At 43.1% G+C, this 23972-nt stretch overlaps 3 protein-coding genes across 3 annotated transcripts; 1 reads left to right on the top strand and 2 right to left on the bottom strand.

Annotated features, from left to right (window-relative positions):
- Positions 1-1652: 1652 nt before the first annotated feature.
- On the bottom strand, positions 1653-16485 carry rragca (Ras-related GTP binding Ca). Its single transcript, XM_084027057.1, has 7 exons — positions 16133-16485; positions 12471-12674; positions 11367-11566; positions 8921-9035; positions 4671-4813; positions 4201-4349; positions 1653-3382 (listed from the first exon to the last, which is right to left on the bottom strand). Exons 1-7 carry the CDS (start codon positions 16313-16315, stop codon positions 3228-3230), a joined length of 1149 nt encoding a protein of 382 aa, XP_083883183.1. The 5' UTR covers positions 16316-16485; the 3' UTR covers positions 1653-3227.
- A 648-nt stretch (positions 16486-17133) lies between these two features.
- On the top strand, positions 17134-18963 carry LOC311024348 (c-Myc-binding protein-like). The gene is made up of 5 exons (XM_084026716.1): positions 17134-17272; positions 17534-17606; positions 17944-17992; positions 18130-18259; positions 18342-18963. The coding sequence occupies exons 1-5, from the start codon at positions 17258-17260 to the stop codon at positions 18381-18383; spliced, it is 309 nt and encodes a 102-aa protein (XP_083882842.1). The 5' UTR covers positions 17134-17257; the 3' UTR covers positions 18384-18963.
- Positions 18964-18971: 8 nt separating this feature from the next.
- Positions 18972-21499, bottom strand: gja9a (gap junction protein alpha 9a). Its single transcript, XM_084026715.1, has 2 exons — positions 21360-21499; positions 18972-21166 (listed from the first exon to the last, which is right to left on the bottom strand). Exon 2 carries the CDS (start codon positions 21145-21147, stop codon positions 19657-19659), a length of 1491 nt encoding a protein of 496 aa, XP_083882841.1. The 5' UTR covers positions 21148-21166; positions 21360-21499; the 3' UTR covers positions 18972-19656.
- Positions 21500-23972: the final 2473 nt, after the last annotated feature.

The raw sequence follows: 23972 nt of genomic DNA on the forward strand, positions 1-23972 counted from the left end.
TATTTTTTTGGTCACAGTTACTGTTTATGTTGGTGTATATATTTGGTACCGTTAATTATTTCATGCCTCACTTGCCTTATGTACAATCTCCTGCTACAAACAGAACATCTGCTATTCTTTTTAAAAATACATTTAAAACTAAATGTATGCATCTGTTCTTTTACTTCTGCTGCTGCAGCGCTCGAGTTTCACTGATTGGAAACAATAACATTTGTCTTGTTTATTTAACGGACATTAAAAGGACAATAAAGATTCTTTAAAGGCTATCTGCCTCGCTGCAGCGAGTCCAGATGACCTTCAGAACATCATAACCACGACCTCGCCCCTTCCATCCCAACACGAGGCGACACGCAGATCAACAAACCGTCAGGCTGACAGGTCTAACCTATCTGCCATTAGACCGTCAAGATATCACACTTTGCTTTAATTCACCATCTTTCAGAGTGTCACACTTTATATTCCCTGGCATGGGTAGTCTACATGCGGATGCATAATTTATCTCAAATTAGCGCCTATTTGAGTAAGCATCAAAGCAAGGCGGCTAAGGTTGGAGGAGAGCTTAAGGAACCGCAGGGAAACCATGGCCAGGATTAATGCGGGAGATTTTTATAAGAAATTACTGGCTTAATGAAGTGGATAAAAAAGCTGTCAGTGTTTTATTGCATCTAAATTGTGTGGAAGTGGTGTTTAGCTGTCTCGCCTACTCCTCACATAATGGCTCGTGACAGTAGCTGTGAGGCTTATTTAACTTAACTGGTGAATAACTTGCATGCTGGAGCTATTCAGCAAGTTGTTGTTAAATGCACTAAACCAGTGAGGGTTTCTTTGGTTCTTCTTCTCACTGAAAATACCACAAAAACAAACGGCTCAACTCAAGAAAACGGACCATTAACTATTGTATCGACTGCAACGTATAAGATAACCATAAACTTCACTTCTTCACAAATCGTATGTGAACCGAAGGCCACGTTACAGCAATACTGAATAATCCAATTTACTACTATTGCTCTGGTCATACTGCAGGTCCAATAAATGGAATGGTTCCCTCTGCTGCTCGCCGCGGTGAGAAGCTGCTGACGTTTATAGCCGGACTTTAACAGGCTGTATGATTCACCGTTACAGTACATTTAACAAGTATGAAAACAGTTATTGGGGCTTGCAGAAGAGGCACAAATGAAAAACAATTACATTATGTGTAAACAATGTAGTCCTACAGCGCCATCTTGTGTTTGCTTGTAGGTTTGCATTTCATTAAGGGCACCAATCGATTTTGCCTCTTAACTTATAATACAATATAAAAGATTGCTTTTGATTTGAGATGGGTTTTTTTTTTTTAAAAACACCCAGATAGATTCAAAACCATGTGTTGTTTTTTATTATTATTTATTTTAAATAATTATAACATTGACGATATCAGAATTTAAATTTTCATTTATTTCACATAGTATAGCGTCACAATACATGAAATCAATCATCCATCACAGTCCTGATGTGCAAGTGATTATTTTTTAGGTGACCGATAAAGACTGAGAAGATCTGGGTCCTGTTTCAAGAAGCGAGGCCGCCATGGTACCAGAACAACTTTGCAGAGCAAAATCCAGAAAACGCCTTCAAATCTGGAACGTGAATGTTTGACAGGCGTTTTTTTCCCCTCTCTGCAAAGGCATCAAGATAACCATGTTGAGCCTGCTTCGTGAGTCAGGTTCCTGGTCTTCAGATGCAGCCAGAGTTCCCACATCTCACTCCTGATACAAACAGGCATATCGTGGGTCATCATATTGGCAAAAGTAATGGAATTTGGTCTTTTTTTCCCCCTTGTTTATCTGTTGAAGTGTCTTAATGAGCAGTGCTGTGGTTGAGGACACTAACACACCCATGTATGCATGCTTGGAATGAGAACATTGTGTTCTTGTGGATCCTGCTGAACAGAGCCAAACTAAATAAAAACATGGACAAGGAGTTTTGAGCAGGACTGAAACTGTGGGTGGAAAAAAAAAACATCCATGTTTCAACCGGTTTGTATCATCATCATCATCATCATCATCATCATCATCATCATCATCATCCCAAAACGTCTCAGACAGCCAGTGTGGAGTTTGAACCACCAGTCCTGCATTTCAACCCAAATTCATTTATTTGTGAAATGGCAACAAATTAGGTTTTAATCATGACATATATATATATATATATATATATTTTTAAGAATTTTACCATTTCCGAGTCATTTAATTGTTTTGGCAGTGACTTATAAAGACCATATCCAAATTTCCAACAAATTTTACCTTTTTTTTTTTTTTTTAAAACCAATCACAAAGTCAATCAAAAGGTTGATCCTCAGTGGAGCACACACGGAAACGTTACTTTCACTGATTGAAAAGAGTTAAATTATGCTAAGCTGCGTGTTATTGAGAAGGACAAAGTCTTTCCTGTAAAGGTCCCCCGTCTGGGAACTAATTAAAACACACACACACACACACACCCCCACACACACACACATACATGTATACCTGCACACTCACACACAAGAACACGTTAGATGGACAGCACAATCCCTTTTCAGTCTGCTCACAAACCTTGTTTTCCCTTCACGAGCGGAACAAAAAGTGAGTTCTGGGCAGCATTCAGGTTGCGTGAGGTGAGTGGTGGTGAGAGAAAGCTTGCACTGCAGACAAGCTTCATCTTCATAAGGCCATCTCTGAACATGTGTGGGTTAGACAAGCAGGTCACAGCCACCATCTTTGTTTTTTTCTAAATCAGCACAGAAGTGGTCAGGGTGGGTTCATCACAGACAGATTCCTGCACACTGACATCACCTTTTGTCCAAGAGGTTACATCGAAGGTTTAGTTTTTTCCCTCCTCATCACATTGTCCGTTAAGGAGGGACCAGCAGCTAATTATCACAGCCTCCGGCCGCTTTAGGAAAGCCAAAGACAGATCCTGAGCCTGTTTCCTGTCCAGGTGCAGTTTCCCTCGCATTCACATGAAAACGAACGCTTGAATTTCCCTTCAATCTTGAGAGGCCCGACCCCGCTGTGCTCCGGTGCTGCATCACACACACTCTCAGGGGTCAAGCCGTCTCGCAGTACTTTGGGGGGGTGCTGGGAGCAAGGGGGGTTGTGATTGGCTCTCCAGGTGAGCCCCAGCTTAGTAGTCTGTCCTCTCCAGGCTCTCTGGCCCTTCTCCATCCTTCCTTCCTTCTCCCCCTCCTTTTTATTTTGCATCAGAGTCTAGACAGTGTTGCGCGGCGTGCCGTTCAGGGCGACGGCCTTGGTGCAGGGCGAGCCCACCGCCAGGGAGCCCGCTGGACGCTGGGTGGAAACGCCCACCTCAAATACTTCATGGATGGCCTTCCGGAAACAGTGGAAGTTGTAGTCTATTAATCCTAAAAGAGACACACAGATTTTGTTGTGACATACGACTTCTTGCGTCGTGAAGACTGGATGTTGTTATGTTTTGCATTCTTTGCTTGGGTTGGAAATAAAGTAACGTTGGTTCAGCATGCAGAACAAAGCTCCATCAGCATAAATATGTTCAGACTATTACAAAAACATGGGACTATTTGTGTAAGTTGTGTTCGGCTTCATCCAAACATGTTTAAATGTGAAGAATGACTGGTGTTGATTTAACTCTGTGATGACTTTTGAGACGTTGAGCTGTAGTTTGAGGTCCAGACTTGCCTTGCATTGTAACAGGAACCCCTTATAATATAATCATTTGGATATAAAAGTAACAGCGGCAGCATTTATTGCAATGAAGAGATGCAGATCAGTTTACGAGTTTCTTTTGGAGGAGCTCTCTTCAGTCTGAGAAAATAACCCTGCCAATGTAATCAGGGACTCACAGCAGGATTGTCCCACAAAATATGTTACTGAGGTTCATTAAAAGAAGAGGAGGATACAGAGTAAAAGTCAGGATATAATCAGCCTCTTATTTAAACATACGTCTCTTCTATGTCCCCGAACTTCATTGCAAAACTAAAATTGCTGGATTTAATGTACTTGCAACACATTTAAAATGAAAAAGATAATAAAAAGATGCCCTCATTTTAACTTCATACAATCTCTATACACGTAGATACACAGTCGCTGCAACTCCAGAATAACCTGGAGGAAAATATGAAAACACTTGACACACAGCCACAGCGCCATCAGCTTAATTAAGCCCAACGAGCTCCAGGAGATCGTGGGTTTGACGGTTTACCTTTGCGCTCAAAGCTCTCTTCTCGCAGGATGCAGACAAGGGCCAGGAACTTGGTGACCTCTTTCAGGTACAGCACGGTGGTGTTGTTGAGCTTGATGATGGCCATGGACTCCTTGTCGTAGGCGCTGCCGCTGCCGTCCTCCCTCAGACTGACGCGCCGCAACACCACAGCGTTCAGGGGAAAGCGTGTTATAAGTTCGGGGATGAGAATAAATTAAACAAATACATGCATAAATTAAGTTTCAACGAAAGCGTCCTCAGGCAAAAACAGGGGTGAACTCTACAGCTTTAAACATGAAGAAATGTACATTATTTCCTGAATTTAATATATATATTTATACAGAAAGTTACTGTATAGATACTCTTTGTGTTTTCAATTCACATATACAGTTAAGAAAAAAGGCAAAGTGGATCTGAAAACAGCTCCGCCCTGCGTTACTCATTTATGAATAGATAAACAAGCCACTCACCCGTAGATGCAGGAGACGTCAATGACCACGTCGATCATATCACAGCACAGTTCATAGGACTGCATGTCCACAGGAGAGCTGTCTGTGGCGATGTAGATCTTACTGACCACGTCAAACAGGAAGGCCTTCTCTATCCCTGAATTCTGTGGGAGACATGTAGAGACAGACAGGTAACCAGTCTATCACAGGGAGACATGTAGAGACAGACAGGTAACCAGTCTATCACAGGGAGACATGTAGAGACAGACAGGTAACCAGTCTATCACAGGGAGACATGTAGAGACAGACAGGTAACCAGTCTATCACAGGGCTGACATGTAGAGACAGACAGGTAACCAGTCTATCACAGGGAGACATGTAGAGACAGACAGGTAACCAGTCTATCACAGGGCTGACATGTAGAGACAGACAGGTAACCAGTCTATCACAGGGAGACATGTAGAGACAGACAGGTAACCAGTCTATCACAGGGAGACATGTAGAGACAGACAGGTAACCAGTCTATCACAGGGCCGACATGTAGAGACAGACAGGTAACCAGTCTATCACAGGGCTGACATGTAGAGACAGACAGGTAACCAGTCTATCACAGGGAGACATGTAGAGACAGACAGGTAACCAGTCTATCACATGTAGAGACAGACAGGTAACCAGTCTATCACAGGGCCAACATGTAGAGACAGACAGGTAACCAGTCTATCACAGGGAGACATGTAGAGACAGACAGGTAACCAGTCTATCACAGGGAGACATGTAGAGACAGACAGGTAACCAGTCTATCACAGGGAGACATGTAGAGACAGACAGGTAACCAGTCTATCACAGGGAGACATGTAGAGACAGACAGGTAACCAGTCTATCACAGGGCTGACATGTAGAGACAGACAGGTAACCAGTCTATCACAGGGAGACATGTAGAGACAGACAGGTAACCAGTCTATCACAGGGAGACATGTAGAGACAGACAGGTAACCAGTCTATCACAGGGCTGACATGTAGAGACAGACAGGTAACCAGTCTATCACAGGGAGACATGTAGAGACAGACAGGTAACCAGTCTATCACAGGGAGACATGTAGAGACAGACAGGTAACCAGTCTATCACAGGGAGACATGTAGAGACAGACAGGTAACCAGTCTATCACAGGGAGACATGTAGAGACAGACAGGTAACCAGTCTATCACAGGGAGACATGTAGAGACAGACAGGTAACCAGTCTATCACATGTAGAGACAGACAGGTAACCAGTCTATCACAGGGCCAACATGTAGAGACAGACAGGTAACCAGTCTATCACAGGGAGACATGTAGAGACAGACAGGTAACCAGTCTATCACAGGGAGACATGTAGAGACAGACAGGTAACCAGTCTATCACAGGGAGACATGTAGAGACAGACAGGTAACCAGTCTATCACAGGGCTGACATGTAGAGACAGACAGGTAACCAGTCTATCACAGGGAGACATGTAGAGACAGACAGGTAACCAGTCTATCACAGGGAGACATGTAGAGACAGACAGGTAACCAGTCTATCACAGGGCTGACATGTAGAGACAGACAGGTAACCAGTCTATCACAGGGAGACATGTAGAGACAGACAGGTAACCAGTCTATCACAGGGAGACATGTAGAGACAGACAGGTAACCAGTCTATCACAGGGAGACATGTAGAGACAGACAGGTAACCAGTCTATCACAGGGAGACATGTAGAGACAGACAGGTAACCAGTCTATCACAGGGAGACATGTAGAGACAGACAGGTAACCAGTCTATCACATGTAGAGACAGACAGGTAACCAGTCTATCACAGGGCTGACATGTAGAGACAGACAGGTAACCAGTCTATCACAGGGAGACATGTAGAGACAGACAGGTAACCAGTCTATCACAGGGAGACATGTAGAGACAGACAGGTAACCAGTCTATCACAGGGAGACATGTAGAGACAGACAGGTAACCAGTCTATCACAGGGAGACATGTAGAGACAGACAGGTAACCAGTCTATCACAGGGAGACATGTAGAGACAGACAGGTAACCAGTCTATCACAGGGAGACATGTAGAGACAGACAGGTAACCAGTCTATCACAGGGCTGACATGTAGAGACAGACAGGTAACCAGTCTATCACAGGGAGACATGTAGAGACAGACAGGTAACCAGTCTATCACAGGGCTGACATGTAGAGACAGACAGGTAACCAGTCTATCACAGGGCCGACATGTAGAGACAGACAGGTAACCAGTCTATCACAGGGCTGACATGTAGAGACAGACAGGTAACCAGTCTATCACAGGGAGACATGTAGAGACAGACAGGTAACCAGTCTATCACATGTAGAGACAGACAGGTAACCAGTCTATCACAGGGCCAACATGTAGAGACAGACAGGTAACCAGTCTATCACAGGGAGACATGTAGAGACAGACAGGTAACCAGTCTATCACAGGGAGACATGTAGAGACAGACAGGTAACCAGTCTATCACAGGGAGACATGTAGAGACAGACAGGTAACCAGTCTATCACATGTAGAGACAGACAGGTAACCAGTCTATCACAGGGCCAACATGTAGAGACAGACAGGTAACCAGTCTATCACAGGGAGACATGTAGAGACAGACAGGTAACCAGTCTATCACAGGGAGACATGTAGAGACAGACAGGTAACCAGTCTATCACAGGGAGACATGTAGAGACAGACAGGTAACCAGTCTATCAGAGGGAGACATGTAGAGACAGACAGGTAACCAGTCTATCACAGGGAGACATGTAGAGACAGACAGGTAACCAGTCTATCACAGGGCTGACATGTAGAGACAGACAGGTAACCAGTCTATCACAGGGAGACATGTAGAGACAGACAGGTAACCAGTCTATCACAGGGAGACATGTAGAGACAGACAGGTAACCAGTCTATCACAGGGAGACATGTAGAGACAGACAGGTAACCAGTCTATCACAGGGAGACATGTAGAGACAGACAGGTAACCAGTCTATCACATGTAGAGACAGACAGGTAACCAGTCTATCACAGGGCTGACATGTAGAGACAGACAGGTAACCAGTCTATCACAGGGAGACATGTAGAGACAGACAGGTAACCAGTCTATCACAGGGAGACATGTAGAGACAGACAGGTAACCAGTCTATCACAGGGAGACATGTAGAGACAGACAGGTAACCAGTCTATCACAGGGCTGACATGTAGAGACAGACAGGTAACCAGTCTATCACAGGGAGACATGTAGAGACAGACAGGTAACCAGTCTATCACAGGGAGACATGTAGAGACAGACAGGTAACCAGTCTATCACAGGGAGACATGTAGAGACAGACAGGTAACCAGTCTATCACAGGGCTGACATGTAGAGACAGACAGGTAACCAGTCTATCACAGGGAGACATGTAGAGACAGACAGGTAACCAGTCTATCACAGGGAGACATGTAGAGACAGACAGGTAACCAGTCTATCACAGGGAGACATGTAGAGACAGACAGGTAACCAGTCTATCACAGGGAGACATGTAGAGACAGACAGGTAACCAGTCTATCACAGGGAGACGTGTAGAGACAGACAGGTAACCAGTCTATCACAGGGAGACATGTAGAGACAGACAGTTAACCAGTCTATCACAGGGAGACATGTAGAGACAGACAGGTAACCAGTCCATCACATGTAGAGACAGACAGGTAACCAGTCTATCACAGGGAGACATGTAGAGACAGACAGTTAACCAGTCTATCACAGGGAGACATGTAGAGACAGACAGGTAACCAGTCCATCACATGTAGAGACAGACAGGTAACCAGTCTATCACAGGGAGACATGTAGAGACAGACAGGTAACCAGTCTATCACATGTAGAGACAGACAGGTAACCATGTCATATAAAACATATAAGATCCTGTTGAGAGTACTTATTTATGATATATAACAGCTGCTGCTTTACATTCATCCCTCTCCAAGGAGACTGATGTGAGATGACATGAGGGTACCCACAAGACTTATTTTTAAACATCATGTGAGGACTGCTCACCAGCGCTATAATTCAAAGCGTCTCATTGAGAATGTGTGAGTTGTTCAGACCTACTTTACAGTCAAGGACTATTAGGGCTTTGGAGGAACTGCTCACCGTGAAGTGAGCATCAGAGCTGGAAAGTGACTCACATGAACGCATAAATCTCGCCGCCCGATGACAGACTCACAAGAAGCTTAATTCACAAAGTGTTACGTTTTACTACTTACAGAAATGAAGATGTTGAGGAGGTTTTCCAGAGTGGGAAGCTGAGGGATGAGCTTCTGCACCACTTTGCTGAAGGCCTCAAAGATGGAGTGGTCGTAAATGCTCGTCAAGTAAAAGCTGAATGAGAAAAAAAAAAACAGAGGAGGAAGTGAACAAGCAGTTACTAGTAGGAACCACTTCCTGAAAAAACACATGTGAAAGCAGGTAAAATACAGACGCTCAGAAGATCACATGATGGAGAAACTAGATAGAAAAGAGCTGATTCACACAGAAAAACACGTGAATGAAAACCTAATGTTGGCAAAAAAAAAACTTCATATGGCAAAACACATGACTGGCTGGTTTCTGACATGTATAAATAAAAAGTAGAGCCCCTGAGGAAGCCATGACCTCAGCCAAAATGGGCCGGCCTGTATGCATTTAGCAGAAGCTTAACTTTAAATCACAGAGAGCAACAAGGCAGCGCTCCACTATATATCCAGGACCGATCCGATCCACTATATGTCCAGGACCGATCCACTATATATCCAGGACTGATCCACTATATATCCAGGACCGATCCACTATATGTCCAGGACCGATCCACTATATATCCAGGACTGATCCACTATATATCCAGGACCGATCCACTATATATCCAGGACTGATCCACTATATATCCAGGACCGATCCACTATATGTCCAGGACCGATCCACTATATATCCAGGACTGATCCACTATATATCCAGGACTGATCCACTATATATCCAGGACCGATCCACTATATGTCCAGGACCGATCCACTATATGTCCAGGACCGATCCACTATATATCCAGGATCGATCCACTATATATCCAGGACCGATCCACTATATATCCAGGACCGATCCACTATATATCCAGGACCGATCCACTATATGTCCAGGATCGATCCACTATATATCCAGGACCGATCCACTATATATCCAGGACCGATCCACTATATATCCAGGACCGATCCACTATATGTCCAGGACCGATCCACTATATATCCAGGATCGATCCACTATATATCCAGGACCGATCCACTATATATCCAGGACCGATCCACTATATATCCAGGACCGATCCACTATATGTCCAGGCCCCAGCTGTCTGACCGGTATAAACAACAACCTCACCCAAGATCAGCCGTAAAGCTGCTGCAGACCGGGATCAGCCAGGAATATACACAATTATGTCAGTAATGATCATTTTTATTTTCTTTATTCAGGGCTTTTATTATCATCTATTGATTTATCAATAATTCTTTTAATCAATCGGCAAAATGCTTTAAACAGTGAAAACAACAAATCATCTTGCAGTATCGTTGATTTCATCCGACCATTAATTCAAAACCCCCAAAATACTGAAGAGACGAGACGACAATTCTCACATTTGAGATGCTGAAAGCTGAACTTTCATCAACTAATCCATACTTCTTTCAGCTCCATTATGGATGAATTTATTGATTGATGAGTCATGTGATGACTGGCTATCAAAATAATCAGAAAAAGATATTTCCAGAGCAAAATAGATAGATAGATAGATAGATAGATAGATAGATAGATAGATAGATAGATAGATAGACAGACAGAAAAAGCAAACAAATCCTCACGATTTAACATAACATGTTGATTTCATTTATTTAAGGGTGCCTTTATAAAGGCATGAATGGCTATGTGAGAGTACTGATTGAGTATTTCAGCTCTACATGGACCAAACGATGTGTCCATTACAGCCTTCTTTCTAAAACTTAAATATGTTTCTTCATTAGGAGTTCCAAGAGGAATCTCACAGCAACACTAAGAGAACGCTGCACCACCAGACCAGGAGCCGTTTGTTTCCTCGGGCAGTCAGACTCCCAGAATAATAGTGCTGCATAATATCATTTGTGTGAATTACATAGCAAATAAGACGACAGATGGGACGATATAAGATTTTATAGCGGATCAGGATAATAATAATAAAAAAAACACAATAAAAGGTGATCGTGGTGAAATTACATGATCAGGATAATCATGAATATCTACTCTTTGTTGCAGTGCATCTGTGCATGTTTTTAAAGGCACCAGTTTAAAATGAATAGTATCAGATCGGACACCCTGTTGTCAAATGTGCCAATATGCTGTATTTATTTTCACACTGGATTATCAAGGTTTCATGGTTAAATTACAACATGTTTAATAAAATGGAACAACAGGTTTACATGGGGACTCTGGTGAAACCAGGAGAAGGAGAAGAACCGATTTGCATGACTTTCATAATCATGCAGAAATAAGAAATCATAGCGAAACTAAAACAAACAGGTGTGTGTCTGTATGTATTGGTGTGTTTGAGATTCAAATTACTCTTTACTCCAACATGTGATGAAGCAGGGATGAAATCCTGTCTTCTTCAGCCTTGTACTGATGTAGATGTAAAGTGATAAACTGTCAAATGTTGGGTACCTGAGATGCAGCTTTTCTAAGCTGGCGTCGGCCAGATCATCGTTGGCTCTCTGGTGGATGTCTCTCTGGGTTTCGATCTTGTGATCGTCTGAGAGGCCGTCCACTTTGTGGATAAACACCTCGAAATTGATCTCTGGATTGACTCGGTAGGCCCGAGACACGGTGAGGTGCAGCCTGCCCAAGGCCTCCACATAATCATCCTGAGAGGAAGAAAGTACAACATGAAGACACATTATTGCATCACTTCAAGTAACCTGCAATACATATTTTATATAAAAATTATCGTCTATGCCCGTATAACTATTCACCTTTATTCCTGCAGCACTGTCAGCTGAGTTAAAGCATGTGAGAACACAGCTAAGCTTCTTTATTGGTTACGTCAACATTTACAATGAAATCCCTAAAAAATAAGTGTGTGACTATCTTCTGCTTGGAATGAAACCCCATTTTAAATATTTCAGAGTAGTGAGAGATTATACTGAACAGATAATATCACCCAGTTTATTGCCGTCAGTAAAATGAGCAGCAACACGGGTTGTCTGTCTGAAGTGCTGCAGGAGCAACACATGCACTACTCGTCTGTTGCAGGTGTTTCATAAGCTTTAAACCCAGGAATGAGGAAGAGGCATCGCTGCATTGTCTTCCAAAACAGCAAGACAAAAACAAGTCTCCTCCAATATCGCTGTGTGACCGACTGCTGAAACTAATTGAATCTGATGCACCTCCTCGAGTACAAATAAAGCCTGCAATCAGATCAGCTGTGGCTAACATTGTAGCTGAAATTACCTCTTGAAACCACTTAGAGCACTGGCATAAAAGCCACGGCACATAATTGTCTTTTATCCCGGCTCCTCCGGCTGTCCATCACTGAGTGTATACTCATGGGGCTTCAACTGGACCTGACATCATCAACGAGCACTTACAAAAATGGAGTTTTCTTTAAGCGTGCAGCTCGACAACAATGGGAAATACATGTGAAAGTGCATCTTAATAGTGTGATTTTGTATTTGTGAGCTGAAACATACAGTCAGAACCAAGATGAATATTTTAGTCTGCTTATTTGAAACCAGTGTTTAGAACCACGCAACGTTTCCTGATCTTCACCTGAGCATCGATGACGAATATCAAAGCCCCGGTTCCTCTGAAGATCATCTCGTAGTCGAAGGTGGGGTCGAAGAAGTCCACTTGACCCGGGAAGTCCCAGATCTGGAAGTTGACAAAGGAGCTGCTGGAGATGTCGTCCTTGTAGATCTTGTTGGTGCTCTCCAGGAACAAGGTCTCATTGGGCGACATTTTGTGGAACACCACCTGAAATCAGAAATGTGATCATTTATATGTACCGTAGATGACCATTTAGTAGCCCGGGCGTTTAATATGCTAAATCGACTTGGAGCCCAGGCGTTTATAAGAACCAGGCGCGTATTTGCAACAGGCTACAATTTATTTTTGCAATGAGCAGCACCAGACCATCATGCAAAGAACAAGGAGCTCACCATAGCACCACTGGAACAAAACTACTTTTTCCCCCCGACGCATCTTTATTGACATCAGACAATAAATACAAAGACGGTTTGTCTGTGTTACCGCGACACAGGGAGCTGATCAGAGCAGTGTTATGAATGATAACGGAAGGGGGGGTCGATCGCGGTAATTTCAACACTGTACATTAGCGCATTTATCTATATCCCTATATCCCTCAGTCTAGCGCGCCTGTGTTTGTGTGTGTCTGTGTGTGTGTGTGTGTGTGCGCGCCTGCATGCGAGAGAGAGAGAGAGCGCGAGAGGAGGGGCTGACTGACAGAAGAGGTGAGAGCCGGTGAAGTGCTGTTAAAAAAAAAATTTTGTTTTCTGTGCAAGACTATGGTAAACACTTAATCGCCCGGGCGTTTAATTGAACCGGCGTTTATTATGCCAAATGAGGTCGGACCCCCGGCGGCTATTAGAGCACAGGCGCGTATTTGCACGCGGGCGATTATTTGGTCATCTACGGTAGTTATAAAAAGGCAGATGACTCGTCGTGGTGATGTGGTGTGAGGGTAATCTCACATGGAGTCTTTAAATAGAATAATTTATAGAATATAAATTAGAATTTACATTTTACTTGATATTATGATTTCACAATAAATGAACGTAGCCGAGACATTCTTTCATCTCATTTGCCTAAAAGAAATCAGGCAAACGTTAATCTTACATCAAATATAACAGCACAGACTTCTTAAAGATGTGTTTTATAGGGTGAGTATTGGCAAGAACATCACGATACGATACGTATCACGATACTTTGGTCACAATACGATACATATCACGATATAAATAAAGATGGAAACACAATTACCTGTATATGTACATCAGATGATATTGATCTGAGGACAAATTGAGTCAAAACTGTTTCATTCAAAACAGCCTCTCCATTTTATGAATTCCCATGAAATTCACTGGAATAAATATTGAAAATAAAATGAAAAAGGATAAAGTACTGCATTCACAACGCGTAACGCGAAAAATCGATATTGTATTGGGCAGAAAGTATCGCGATATATTGCCGTATGGATATTTTTACCCACCCCTAGTGTTTTAGGGTTTAGTGACATATTGTGATATCTTGCCAAATGGCCTGTACTTAAACACAATTGTTTCATGGGAGAGATTATACTGGCAGCGTTGTTCTTTGGCTTTTGCTACAAATCAAGCATTGACACATCATTCGGAGATCACATGAAGATCAAGAGGGAACAGGGCAAACAACACTGCAGACTCACTCTGATGCAACATTTTGATGCCAAGCACATTTCAGCTGCATGCCTTCAAACAGCGCTTGCTCTACTGAATACAGTTACAGGGCAAAAATAAGTTGCAGTGGGTGAGGATGGAGGACCCGGGAGTGATCGCTCAGTGTGTGGGCCACTGAGGTCACAGGCCAATGAACCAGCAAAAAGCCAAATCACATGCTTCTTCCAGCCCCAACTGGAGGTTTACAGGAGAACGTTAATCCAAGACCTGACGGTGTGGATTACAGCAAAACAGTACAAGTGAAAACTTCACTTTTGTTTCCTTCGGGGCAGTGTCTGTAGGAATCCGTCCAGCTATATCCAGCCTGATTCTACGTCACCCTCGGATTTTACATTAATAATAAAAGTGTGCATCTCATCTATTATTCAACCACAGTGCCCATGTGAAAGTGGCAGTTATGAGGAATAGAACGGAGACCTTGCTGTTAGAGTTTGCTGGATCAGAAAAGAAGAAGGCATTCAAATCAAGGAGGGATTAGCAACTAGGCAAAGTGGGCCAATACTCCAAAGGGGTCCCAAAAACTCCAGGTTCTAGACATATCTATTGGTTATGCTAATTTGATTAATTGCTAATATGTTAGAGAATTTATACACCCCAAAAATACATTATCATCATATGATTTTGTGCCATGTCTTGCAGAGGGACTCTGTGTCAACATCCAACTTCACACGCTTACTTTAGAGAGCGCTCACATGATTCCTAATGAAGATGTAGCAAATTAACACAAATTAACACAGTTTAAAACATTATCCCAGTAAAGAAACCAGGTTTTCCTGCAGTTTAAAAAAATGTTTTATGTTTTATAGCAGAGGTGGACCATCTCACTTTAAACAAAGACCACTACAGCTAATATATTTTAAATCAGCCTACAGTTTAAGAAATAGGCCAATACATCAAGCAATAGGGGGAACAGCGATGCTGAAAAGCCATATATGTCATAGTTTAAGCCTTCGTCTAATAAGTGAACCGATCACTACAGTCATAACATTTTCTCGGAGGGACTTGGGGGGGAACTTGAAGGCCACATGGTACACAATGCACATGAGGGGGTGGTTGGTGGATTAACTCATTAATCCAGCAACGATTTAGACGTCTATGCAAGAAATGCGCTGATAATTGTAGTTTTCTGGTGCAGTTATAAACACACATACTATGTCCACATCCACGTGACAGTGTGTGACAGAGACGCTCATACTTTACTTCCAAAGAAAATAAAAAATGCAAGTCACCAGCAGAATAAATCTCGTCATACGGGCCTTTTTATTGGAATAACATAACATTTTCACACTGTGATCAGACACAGTTATTTATGTCAATATGTAACAGTCATAACATTCTACTCTGATTTTTTGAGGAAACAAACCAGGGCATGATGATATATATTAAATATATTTGGGGGACCAGGGCACATCCGTTTGTTTTGACCACTTTTAATCAGATTTAATCATTTTTAAATGATCAAGCGTATTGATGAGGTAACAGTAGAAGCTCCCTCATCAGTAACTCATTAAACCAGCCATGATTCGTTTTAAAGATAATGAGCCGGACTGTTTTTTTGTTTGTTTGTGTGTGTTTTTACACAAAGTGTTGTGACTTGCAGAATGGAAGGTGTGGTCGAGTCGCAGTCACGTGACAGCTACGCAACAGACCTGTCCAATGGCCTCCCACAGATAGGTGGGACTAATAAAAAAATAAAACAAAAAAAAGATATATTTGGCATGCTGGTCCCAACGGGTCACGTGCTTTCATATCAGTTAAAGAAGATGCATCACCTGGTTAATAATTCACTGCTAACGGCTACACTAGCGTTAGCTAGCACTGAATGCTAACTGGTTAGCTACGTGCTATCTGCTGGTCCACAGCTCCACGACATGCTAAACTAACTCGCTAATTTTGGGGGGGGGCTAACGTCCCGTTTACTCGCGTGAATCCGAAAGGGAAGCTAAAAGACCCCCCACCAACACAACCTACGGTTACCTTCTGTATGGACGACTTGCCGCTTCTTCTCAAGCCCATGAGCAGGATCCTCGGCTTGCTGTCGGACGGCGACGGGCTGTCCTCGATGTCGGCCTCCTCTTCTCCGTAACCGAAATCTTTGGGGAAGGAGTCCGCCACCCCGTAGCTGTCAGGCAGCTGTTCCACCTCGTATTGAATCGACATTTTGACCTAACCGACGGTCGCTTCTCCCCCTCTGTTTCTTCCTTTTTCCCCACCCACCCCCCTGCACTTACTCGTCGGCTACCACACCCGTGGTTTTGTGTCGGACGGTCGTCGTGGCCCACAAACTACCGTCTGAATGACAATAGTTTGTCAATAATGCCCCAGTGCTACTCGGAACCACCGAGCGTGATCCCACACATTTCCTGAGGATTTCCTCTCCCTTGAAAAAAAAATCCACCCTTTGTTCCCACCCCCTTAATTCTGATTGGCCGTTCGAATTACAGCGCGGTGGCGATTGGTCGGACGCGCCTGTCACTCCGCTGAGGTTTGTCGCTGTCACCTGACTAGTACGCGGACCTGTTTTGTGACCTATCACCCGAATACGACGTAAATACACATTCATATCACAGCCGTTTAAGTTTATAACAATAACACATACATTATACATTTTTATTCACTCGAACAAATACGTGAATATTTAATGAATGTAGTTTAAAAACGAACGAAATTAGAAAGCAGGCTGGCGTTCTGCGACGTCACCAGCAGATGGCGGCAGACATCAACTAACGGGAGGACTTTCACGGTCTTTAGAAAATGGTGGAATTAATCGTGTCATTAAGTACGTGAGCATTAATGAGAGAAACATATATTTAAGAGTACAGCCATTACTTTGCGATTTGTTGAGTTACACCGAGGCAATGAGTTCAGCGCTCTCAGCAAAACTAAACTACATCAACCCTTGTGTTTACATGCTGTAAAACACGTATTTACGAGCGGCACCTGAAGGCAGCATCCAGCGCAGCAGAAACCGTTAATAAACGAAACTTAACTTTCCGGCTCCTCCGAGTGTTCCTGCTCTTCAAAACAATTCGGTTCGCGATATAAAAAGCGGGATAGACCACATAACAAAAGAAGGACGTCAACTTTACAGCCTGCGGCATAATGGCACATTATAGAGTAAGTGTGTTTGCTGCGGTTTCGACACTCCTGCTCCGTATAAACGGGTTTCTTATCTAACTGAAGGCTAGCTCAGCTAATATTAGCTGGCTAGGTAAATCAGTGAAATGACGGACCACCTGTGGAAATTAGATTAAGACGATGTCTGTAAAATAACCACACACTGCTTTTTTTCTGTGTGACGTTTTTGTGCTGTAAGTCATTCTAATAAATTACAGTATTGTTGGTGATAAATAAATTATTCCTTTTTTCCTCCTGCAGGCTTCAGACCCCAAAAGGGAGCAGTTTCGGAGATACCTGGAGAAAGCAGGTGTTGTTGACAGTCTCACCAGCGGTAAGGTCTTCTTTCTTTGGGCTTGGACACCTGTCATTTACATTTAAAGCACATTTGGAAACCAAGAGGATGCTTTTTCTACAAATAGTCAACACCTGGACTGGCTGACACCTGGTCTCAGTAAATAGAGCAATTATTATTTAAATATTTTAAATGTCAGTTAATAAAATATCAATTTATAAACAGCAGTTGTTTTTTCTGCCTCGCTTGAAGTATTGAAAAAATGTTTTTACAAAACAGATAACCAACAAAGTGACGGATTTACCCCCAAAACAGTGTAAATCAGTAGTGGCCTCAATTCTTGTGCAATTTTATTTAACTCCTTTTTTCTTTTCAGTTCTAGTGTCTTTGTATGAACAACCCGAAAAGCCCAACAACGCTCTGGAGTATCCTTCTACACACACATGAAGCATTGAGTCGTTGCAGAAACTGTCTCTTGGTTGAGTTGAACTAAGTAGAATAATAATAATGAATAGAAATGTTAATAAAGAGAAATGGATTCTTCAACAACTAACCTTCCCAGATTTGTGAAGCAGCATCTTAATGCTGCCGGTCAGACTCCAACGGACACGGAGGCTCTCCAGCAGGAGGTGAATGACTTGAGGCAGAGGTGTGCACGTCTGGCAGAGGAGAACAAAGACCTCAACACCAGGGTGAGCTTTGGTTTGTCCTCAACCCAACGTATGAGCCTCGTTTTCAGGCATTTTCACCTTGCACTTTGTCCTCCTTCTCCAGCTGCAGCGCTACGAACCTGAAGATGGAGCCGCAGCCGACTAGACCACAACAACGCTTCGGCCTGATTCAAGTAGTTGATTTATTTTATTTTTGAGAATTTTTAGGTATCTCCATTTTGTAAATCTTTCTTTCTACTGTTTCTTAGAATTTAACTTATTCTGTACATGTTTGTATATAAGTTTGTTCCTTGTTTGTTCAGTTCTTAAGCGTTACTGAGAAGTTGTCCTTCTATATAAGTCTACTACAGCCCTGATATGACAATTTGTATATTAATTACTCGCCTTGAATTCTTATTGCTTTTTTCTCAAATTAGAGAATTCAAAAATGGAGTAAATCCTTGATGAAGTGAATCTCGTTTTGCTCAGCACTTTTCAAACACATTCATTTTCATTCAAGGTAACATACGGGGAGTAATTGAATCACAAATGTTCATTTTGTGGGTGAATTATTCCTTTAAGACGTAGGACATGTCATTTTTTTTGAAGGGTCTATGAAAGAAAATCACCAATGTGCTAACAATTGAATTTTTCTCTCAGTTATAAACGCACATACCCTGTCCAGATGCACGTGGCAGTGTGTGACAAAGACTCTCATACTTTATATTATTAAAGAGCTGGTGCAAGTAAACCTGTCGTATCACTCATTTCTAAAGAGCAGTGTGTCATTCAGCCTATTTTGGTGTCATTACTTTCTACTGAGATGCATCAGGAAACAAACGGTACAATAACAACATAGACATACATTAAGACTAGGGACCCGACTGTTGTTTTTTATCCAATCACATTAACTCATTTTCGGGTCAAAACGTTCAAGCGGGAGGCCAATAATCCAACAGTGTTCTTGCTATTGAGGTCAGTCCTGCCAGCGTATTGATATGCTAACTGATCCAGATTATCAGAAGTGAAAATGGAATAGTGGGCAGCATAAATAACACGTGCAGGAGCCAGAATTTACTGTACTTGCAAGAGAAATGATATTTTTCTTTACTATGTTTATATGTCACACATCAATGAGAAACGCCTCTTGCATCTCATCTATATTTGGCCCAGTTTTTTCATGCTAATTGAGTATCAATACATGCAGAAAGTCACAATAGAAAACAGGATCCTTACTGTCATATGTTGCCAAAAGTCAATATATACATAGTTTCTAAAGCGTGCCAAATTATTTAGACTGAACTAATATTTAGAAGAAAACCGTGAGCAAACTCTCACCAGGCTGGAGGCGGCTTAGCGTTTAATCCTGACTAGAGATATGACTGCTGAATCAATGCTTGAACACGCATCGCTCTGAAGAAACAGTTTGCACTTGAAGCTTAGATTTGCAGGTCGGCCGCTCGCCTGCTGCTCGCATTGCTCGCCACGGATGTTTTGCAGTTGGAGGAAGGGGGTCTGGGGTTGTGCCTGGATCCTGAGCTGCAGTCATCCAGGGACTCTGGGCTGGAGGGCCGGCTTCGATGCTTGGCATCCGATTTGGACTGCGTTCGAGTCTGGGGATGTCCACTGCTGGCTTTTGCACCGTCGTATGAATCCGTGTCGGAGCTTTTGCCCTCCAACACCGTGGAGCATTTGAAAGAGTCGTGAGGCCTCCACGGCCTCTTCGCTGCACTCACCGGCAGCGTGGGGAAGGAGGAAGGGTCAGATGCCTTCTGTGGGCATTTTGGAGAGTCTGGGCCTCCTCTTTCACTGCTGTCGTCCTCTTTGCTGTGTGGGGGAAGATGCAGAAAGTCCTCAGCTTCTTGCTTTGGATCGATGAGGGAGTCGCAGCACGGAGAGCAGGGCTCATCGGGAGTCAAGGTGCAGTTGCATTGTTGAGCTGAACACCTGGAATCATCCAAATCATGCTGGTTGACCAGCCCGCCCTGAAGAGGTAGAAACGTTGAAGGGTGATGAAGGTTCGGGTACATAACTGCTCCCTGCACCCTCTCCATCAAAAGGTTGTAGTCGCCGGGCGCCGAGGCAATCGTTGCCTTCCGGGGTGCACCCGTGCATATTTGCACAACAGATTCCTTCTTGCACTTGTTGGCATAGAAGTCATCGAGTTCATCTCTGTCGTCTCTCAAGTGAGGGTAGAAGTCCAAGATGCCCCTCTTAATCTTCTTGTAACTCAGGTGCATGATCTCCAGGATGTTCAGGAAGAGGGAAATCGCAGCAATGCACTGCATGAACACCATGAAGACGCTTTTCTCTGTCGGCCTGGACACGTAGCAGTCCACGGCATTGGGACAAGGATCCTGCTCACACTTGAAGAGCGGGTGGAGGCGAAAGCCATAGAGGAGGTACTGGCCCGTCATGAAGGCTACTTCGACAACGGAGCGGGTGAAAACGTGAGCCACGTAGGTCTGCAGCAGAGAGCCCATCAGAGGAGCCTTGTTGAGCTTCCCCTGATCCAGCAGCTTCATCTCCCGTTCAATCCTCTTCCTGGCTTCTGCCAGCTCCACGTCCACCAACTCCAGCTCCCTCCGCAGCAGAGCCTTCTTCTTCTGCCGGGCCTTTTCCAGCGCCCGCAGCCTGTAGAGAGCGTGGCCCATGTAAACCAGAGAGGGAGAGGACACGAAGATGACCTGCAGCACCCAGTAGCGGATGAGGGAGATGGGGAAGGCGTGGTCGTAGCACACGTTCCTGCAGCCGGGCTGCTCGGTGTTGCACGTGAAGTCAGCCTGCTCGTCGTTCCACACGTCCTCGGCTGCCACGCCGAGGACCAGCATGCGGAAGATGAACAGGATGGTGAGCCAGATCTTTCCCACCATGGTGGAGTGGATATGGACCTCCTCCAAAATCCCCCCGAGGAAGTTCCAGTCCCCCATCTTCACTCGGCCATTATGACTGGAAGAAGAGACAGAGGAAATAATTACTACTACTGATAAGTGAACATTGTGATATGAAGTACAGGGAATATGAAGCTTTGAGGATAAAAGATCCAAATATAAATCAACAATATTTGTAGAAAATCACAAAAAAGGGAAAATATTGTCAATTCTATTATATAAAAAATAATAGAATATAAAAATGACAGTACCTTTCTATTAGAAAAAAATAACATTAGCTTGTAGAAAGCATGCAATGTAAAAATACACAATGTCTACATATTTGCAACAAATGATATATTAAGACTTGAGCATCCGGTGATATGATCCCTCGGCTGCTCGGCTCTGCAGCTTCGTCTCAATAAAAGCGTTCCCCTCAGCGGTGGCATCATATAAACCAGGGCAGAGTTTCCGTTTTACCTCGCGGCAGCGTGGACAGACTGCCGGTGGTGACTTAAATCTCCTCGGGTCATGCAGCCCCGACGCTGGCACCAAAAAAGTTTTTAAAAAATCGTTAGCACCCTCCACATGAGTCCCTGTGCATCACCTAAACCCCAGTGACCCTCTGCTGTAGTGTTGCCAGAAACCAAATGGGTCCAACTGAGCTGTTGAAGGGAAGGTCGTCAACACGACTCTGACCAGAGAAAGTCAATAGCAGCAGCTTCAGCGGTGCATTTAGATCAGGACCTCACGGTGATGGCTGTAACCGGTTGTAACACTGATAGTGACCTCAATGTTTGCAGGTCAAAGCTCTTCTTCTTCTTCTTCGTTTTTTTCCTTTTTAAGTCTTCCAAGCAGAAATCCTGCATGCAGAGGTGAGAACTCACTGATCTCTGGTTCATTTAGGTGTGGACATTAGTTGTGGGTGTAAATAATAAATCTGTTCCCAAACAGATGCTTTGCAAGTCTAAGTTGTTAGAATTTGTTTCACGTCCAATAGTTGGAGACTCTTTGCTCTGCAAGTACAAACAAAGAGAAGGAAACTGTGGTTGGAATCTCCACATCATCAATACGGGTTATCCACCCAGGCCTTGTAGCAATCAATAGTTTCTCTCTACTATAGCAAAGTAATCGATGATCCATCATGTCCGATTTCATACCCTGCTGCTCCTCTCGGGATGTAATTAAGTTCTCATGCACTTGAAACATTATTTTGCTCCATTTAAAAGAAATCTATGAGGATGGATTAGTGTGCTTACCAGCTGCACACAGTCCAAATACCTCTAAATGCCTCTGTGGATGAATATGCTGATCTGTGGTCAGTGAAATGACAGATTCACACCCATCTATGGTATGTCCGTTACTTGTTCTTTACAGAGGAAGAGAAACTATGAAGCAGAGTGGGAATATGTGATTGACGAGCCGCCAGCTCAGCCAGGCTTCTGCCCTAAAACCTCCCATTCTACCCAGCAGAGCCGGATTGATTCAAACCAGTCTGGTACAAACACATTACGGGCACAGAAGGTCACACTGGGACAACATATTGGGAAAATCCCAATGTTATTTCCCATTTTTCAAATCGATTTCACTTGTACTTCAACCCCAGGAGCGTCCGTCCCCTGGCTCACCGTCTGGCAACGCTGATTTAAATGTCTGCATCCTGAATTATCCTTATGTTGCTTGTTGTTACTTCACTGTGCACAATTATGCATCTTCATACTAGATTATACTACAATGTGCAACTCAGTGAAGCGTGATATGGAGACATGAAGCTCCGGCACACTCAGAAGACATCATGCATTCAGTTAAATGTCTGAGACATGAGGAAACTAAATGAAATACAAATAAATAAGTTAAACTCTAGATTGATATCCCTGAATATTTATATATATTTTTTAACAGAAACATTAACAGTACGTATTGAATTCATGACACAACAGTTGCAAATACGTTTCGGCAGTCCTCTCCAGAGTCATCAGATTCTTCGATTGCTGAACTCCATAGGACGCCGTTTCTCACCATGTCGGGTCACGGCAAACAAGCTCATGATAATTGAATATTGATGCACTATTTATAGTATATAATAGTCATATTGATGAGCTGCGTTTGGAAGCTATAGAACTTTCCACATACTGTAGACTGTCCCATGCAGGTGCAATCAAAACATGCAATGCAATGTATACCGTGTTATCTGATCATTTACTTTACTGTTAATTCTGTATAAAAATCAATACTCTTCTATTGATCAGATTCAGTTTGACAAAAAAAAAAAAACAAGCCATAAAATACATCTTAATTTATTAAAAAACACTTATTTTCTTCGGTCATAGTTCATGTGATTTTAGATCATTGAAATACGTTTAGCTGTTTCTGAAAAATGCACCATCACTAAACTAAAACTTAAACTAAACTAAACTTGCATTAGACCATCGAGAGGTTTAATCTGTTCCCCCCCCCCCATGCTAATTATAGCAATACATGCAGGTAGTCACAATAGAAACAGGTTCCTTACTGTAAAAAGTCAGTGTATACATAAATACTAACATCAGTTCAGTAGACTTTAGTTCACGTTTAAGTTTAAAGGCAAAGTTTTGTATTTATGCGGTTAAGAAACAATAAGACAAAAAAATTAATCAACAGTTCGACAGCCAGCAATTAGCCACGTCCGGTCAACAGGATGCGACTGAAACAATAAGGTGGCATGAAGCCTGGTCGGATGGTGAACCGGCTCTTTGCTTACAGAAGGAACCAACGTTATAAACACGCATCCCTGTTTTCCCTCCCATGTAAACTCATTTATCTTTTTTTTTTATAAGGTGAATATTTCACCATGTTTAAGGCACATTACATGAATACTGAAAGTCCAAAAAAGTCCTTAAAGATTC

The sequence above is a fragment of the Eutrigla gurnardus genome (genome assembly GCF_963514095.1).
Source record: "Eutrigla gurnardus genome assembly, chromosome: 14".
Lineage (NCBI taxonomy): Eukaryota > Metazoa > Chordata > Actinopteri > Perciformes > Triglidae > Eutrigla > Eutrigla gurnardus.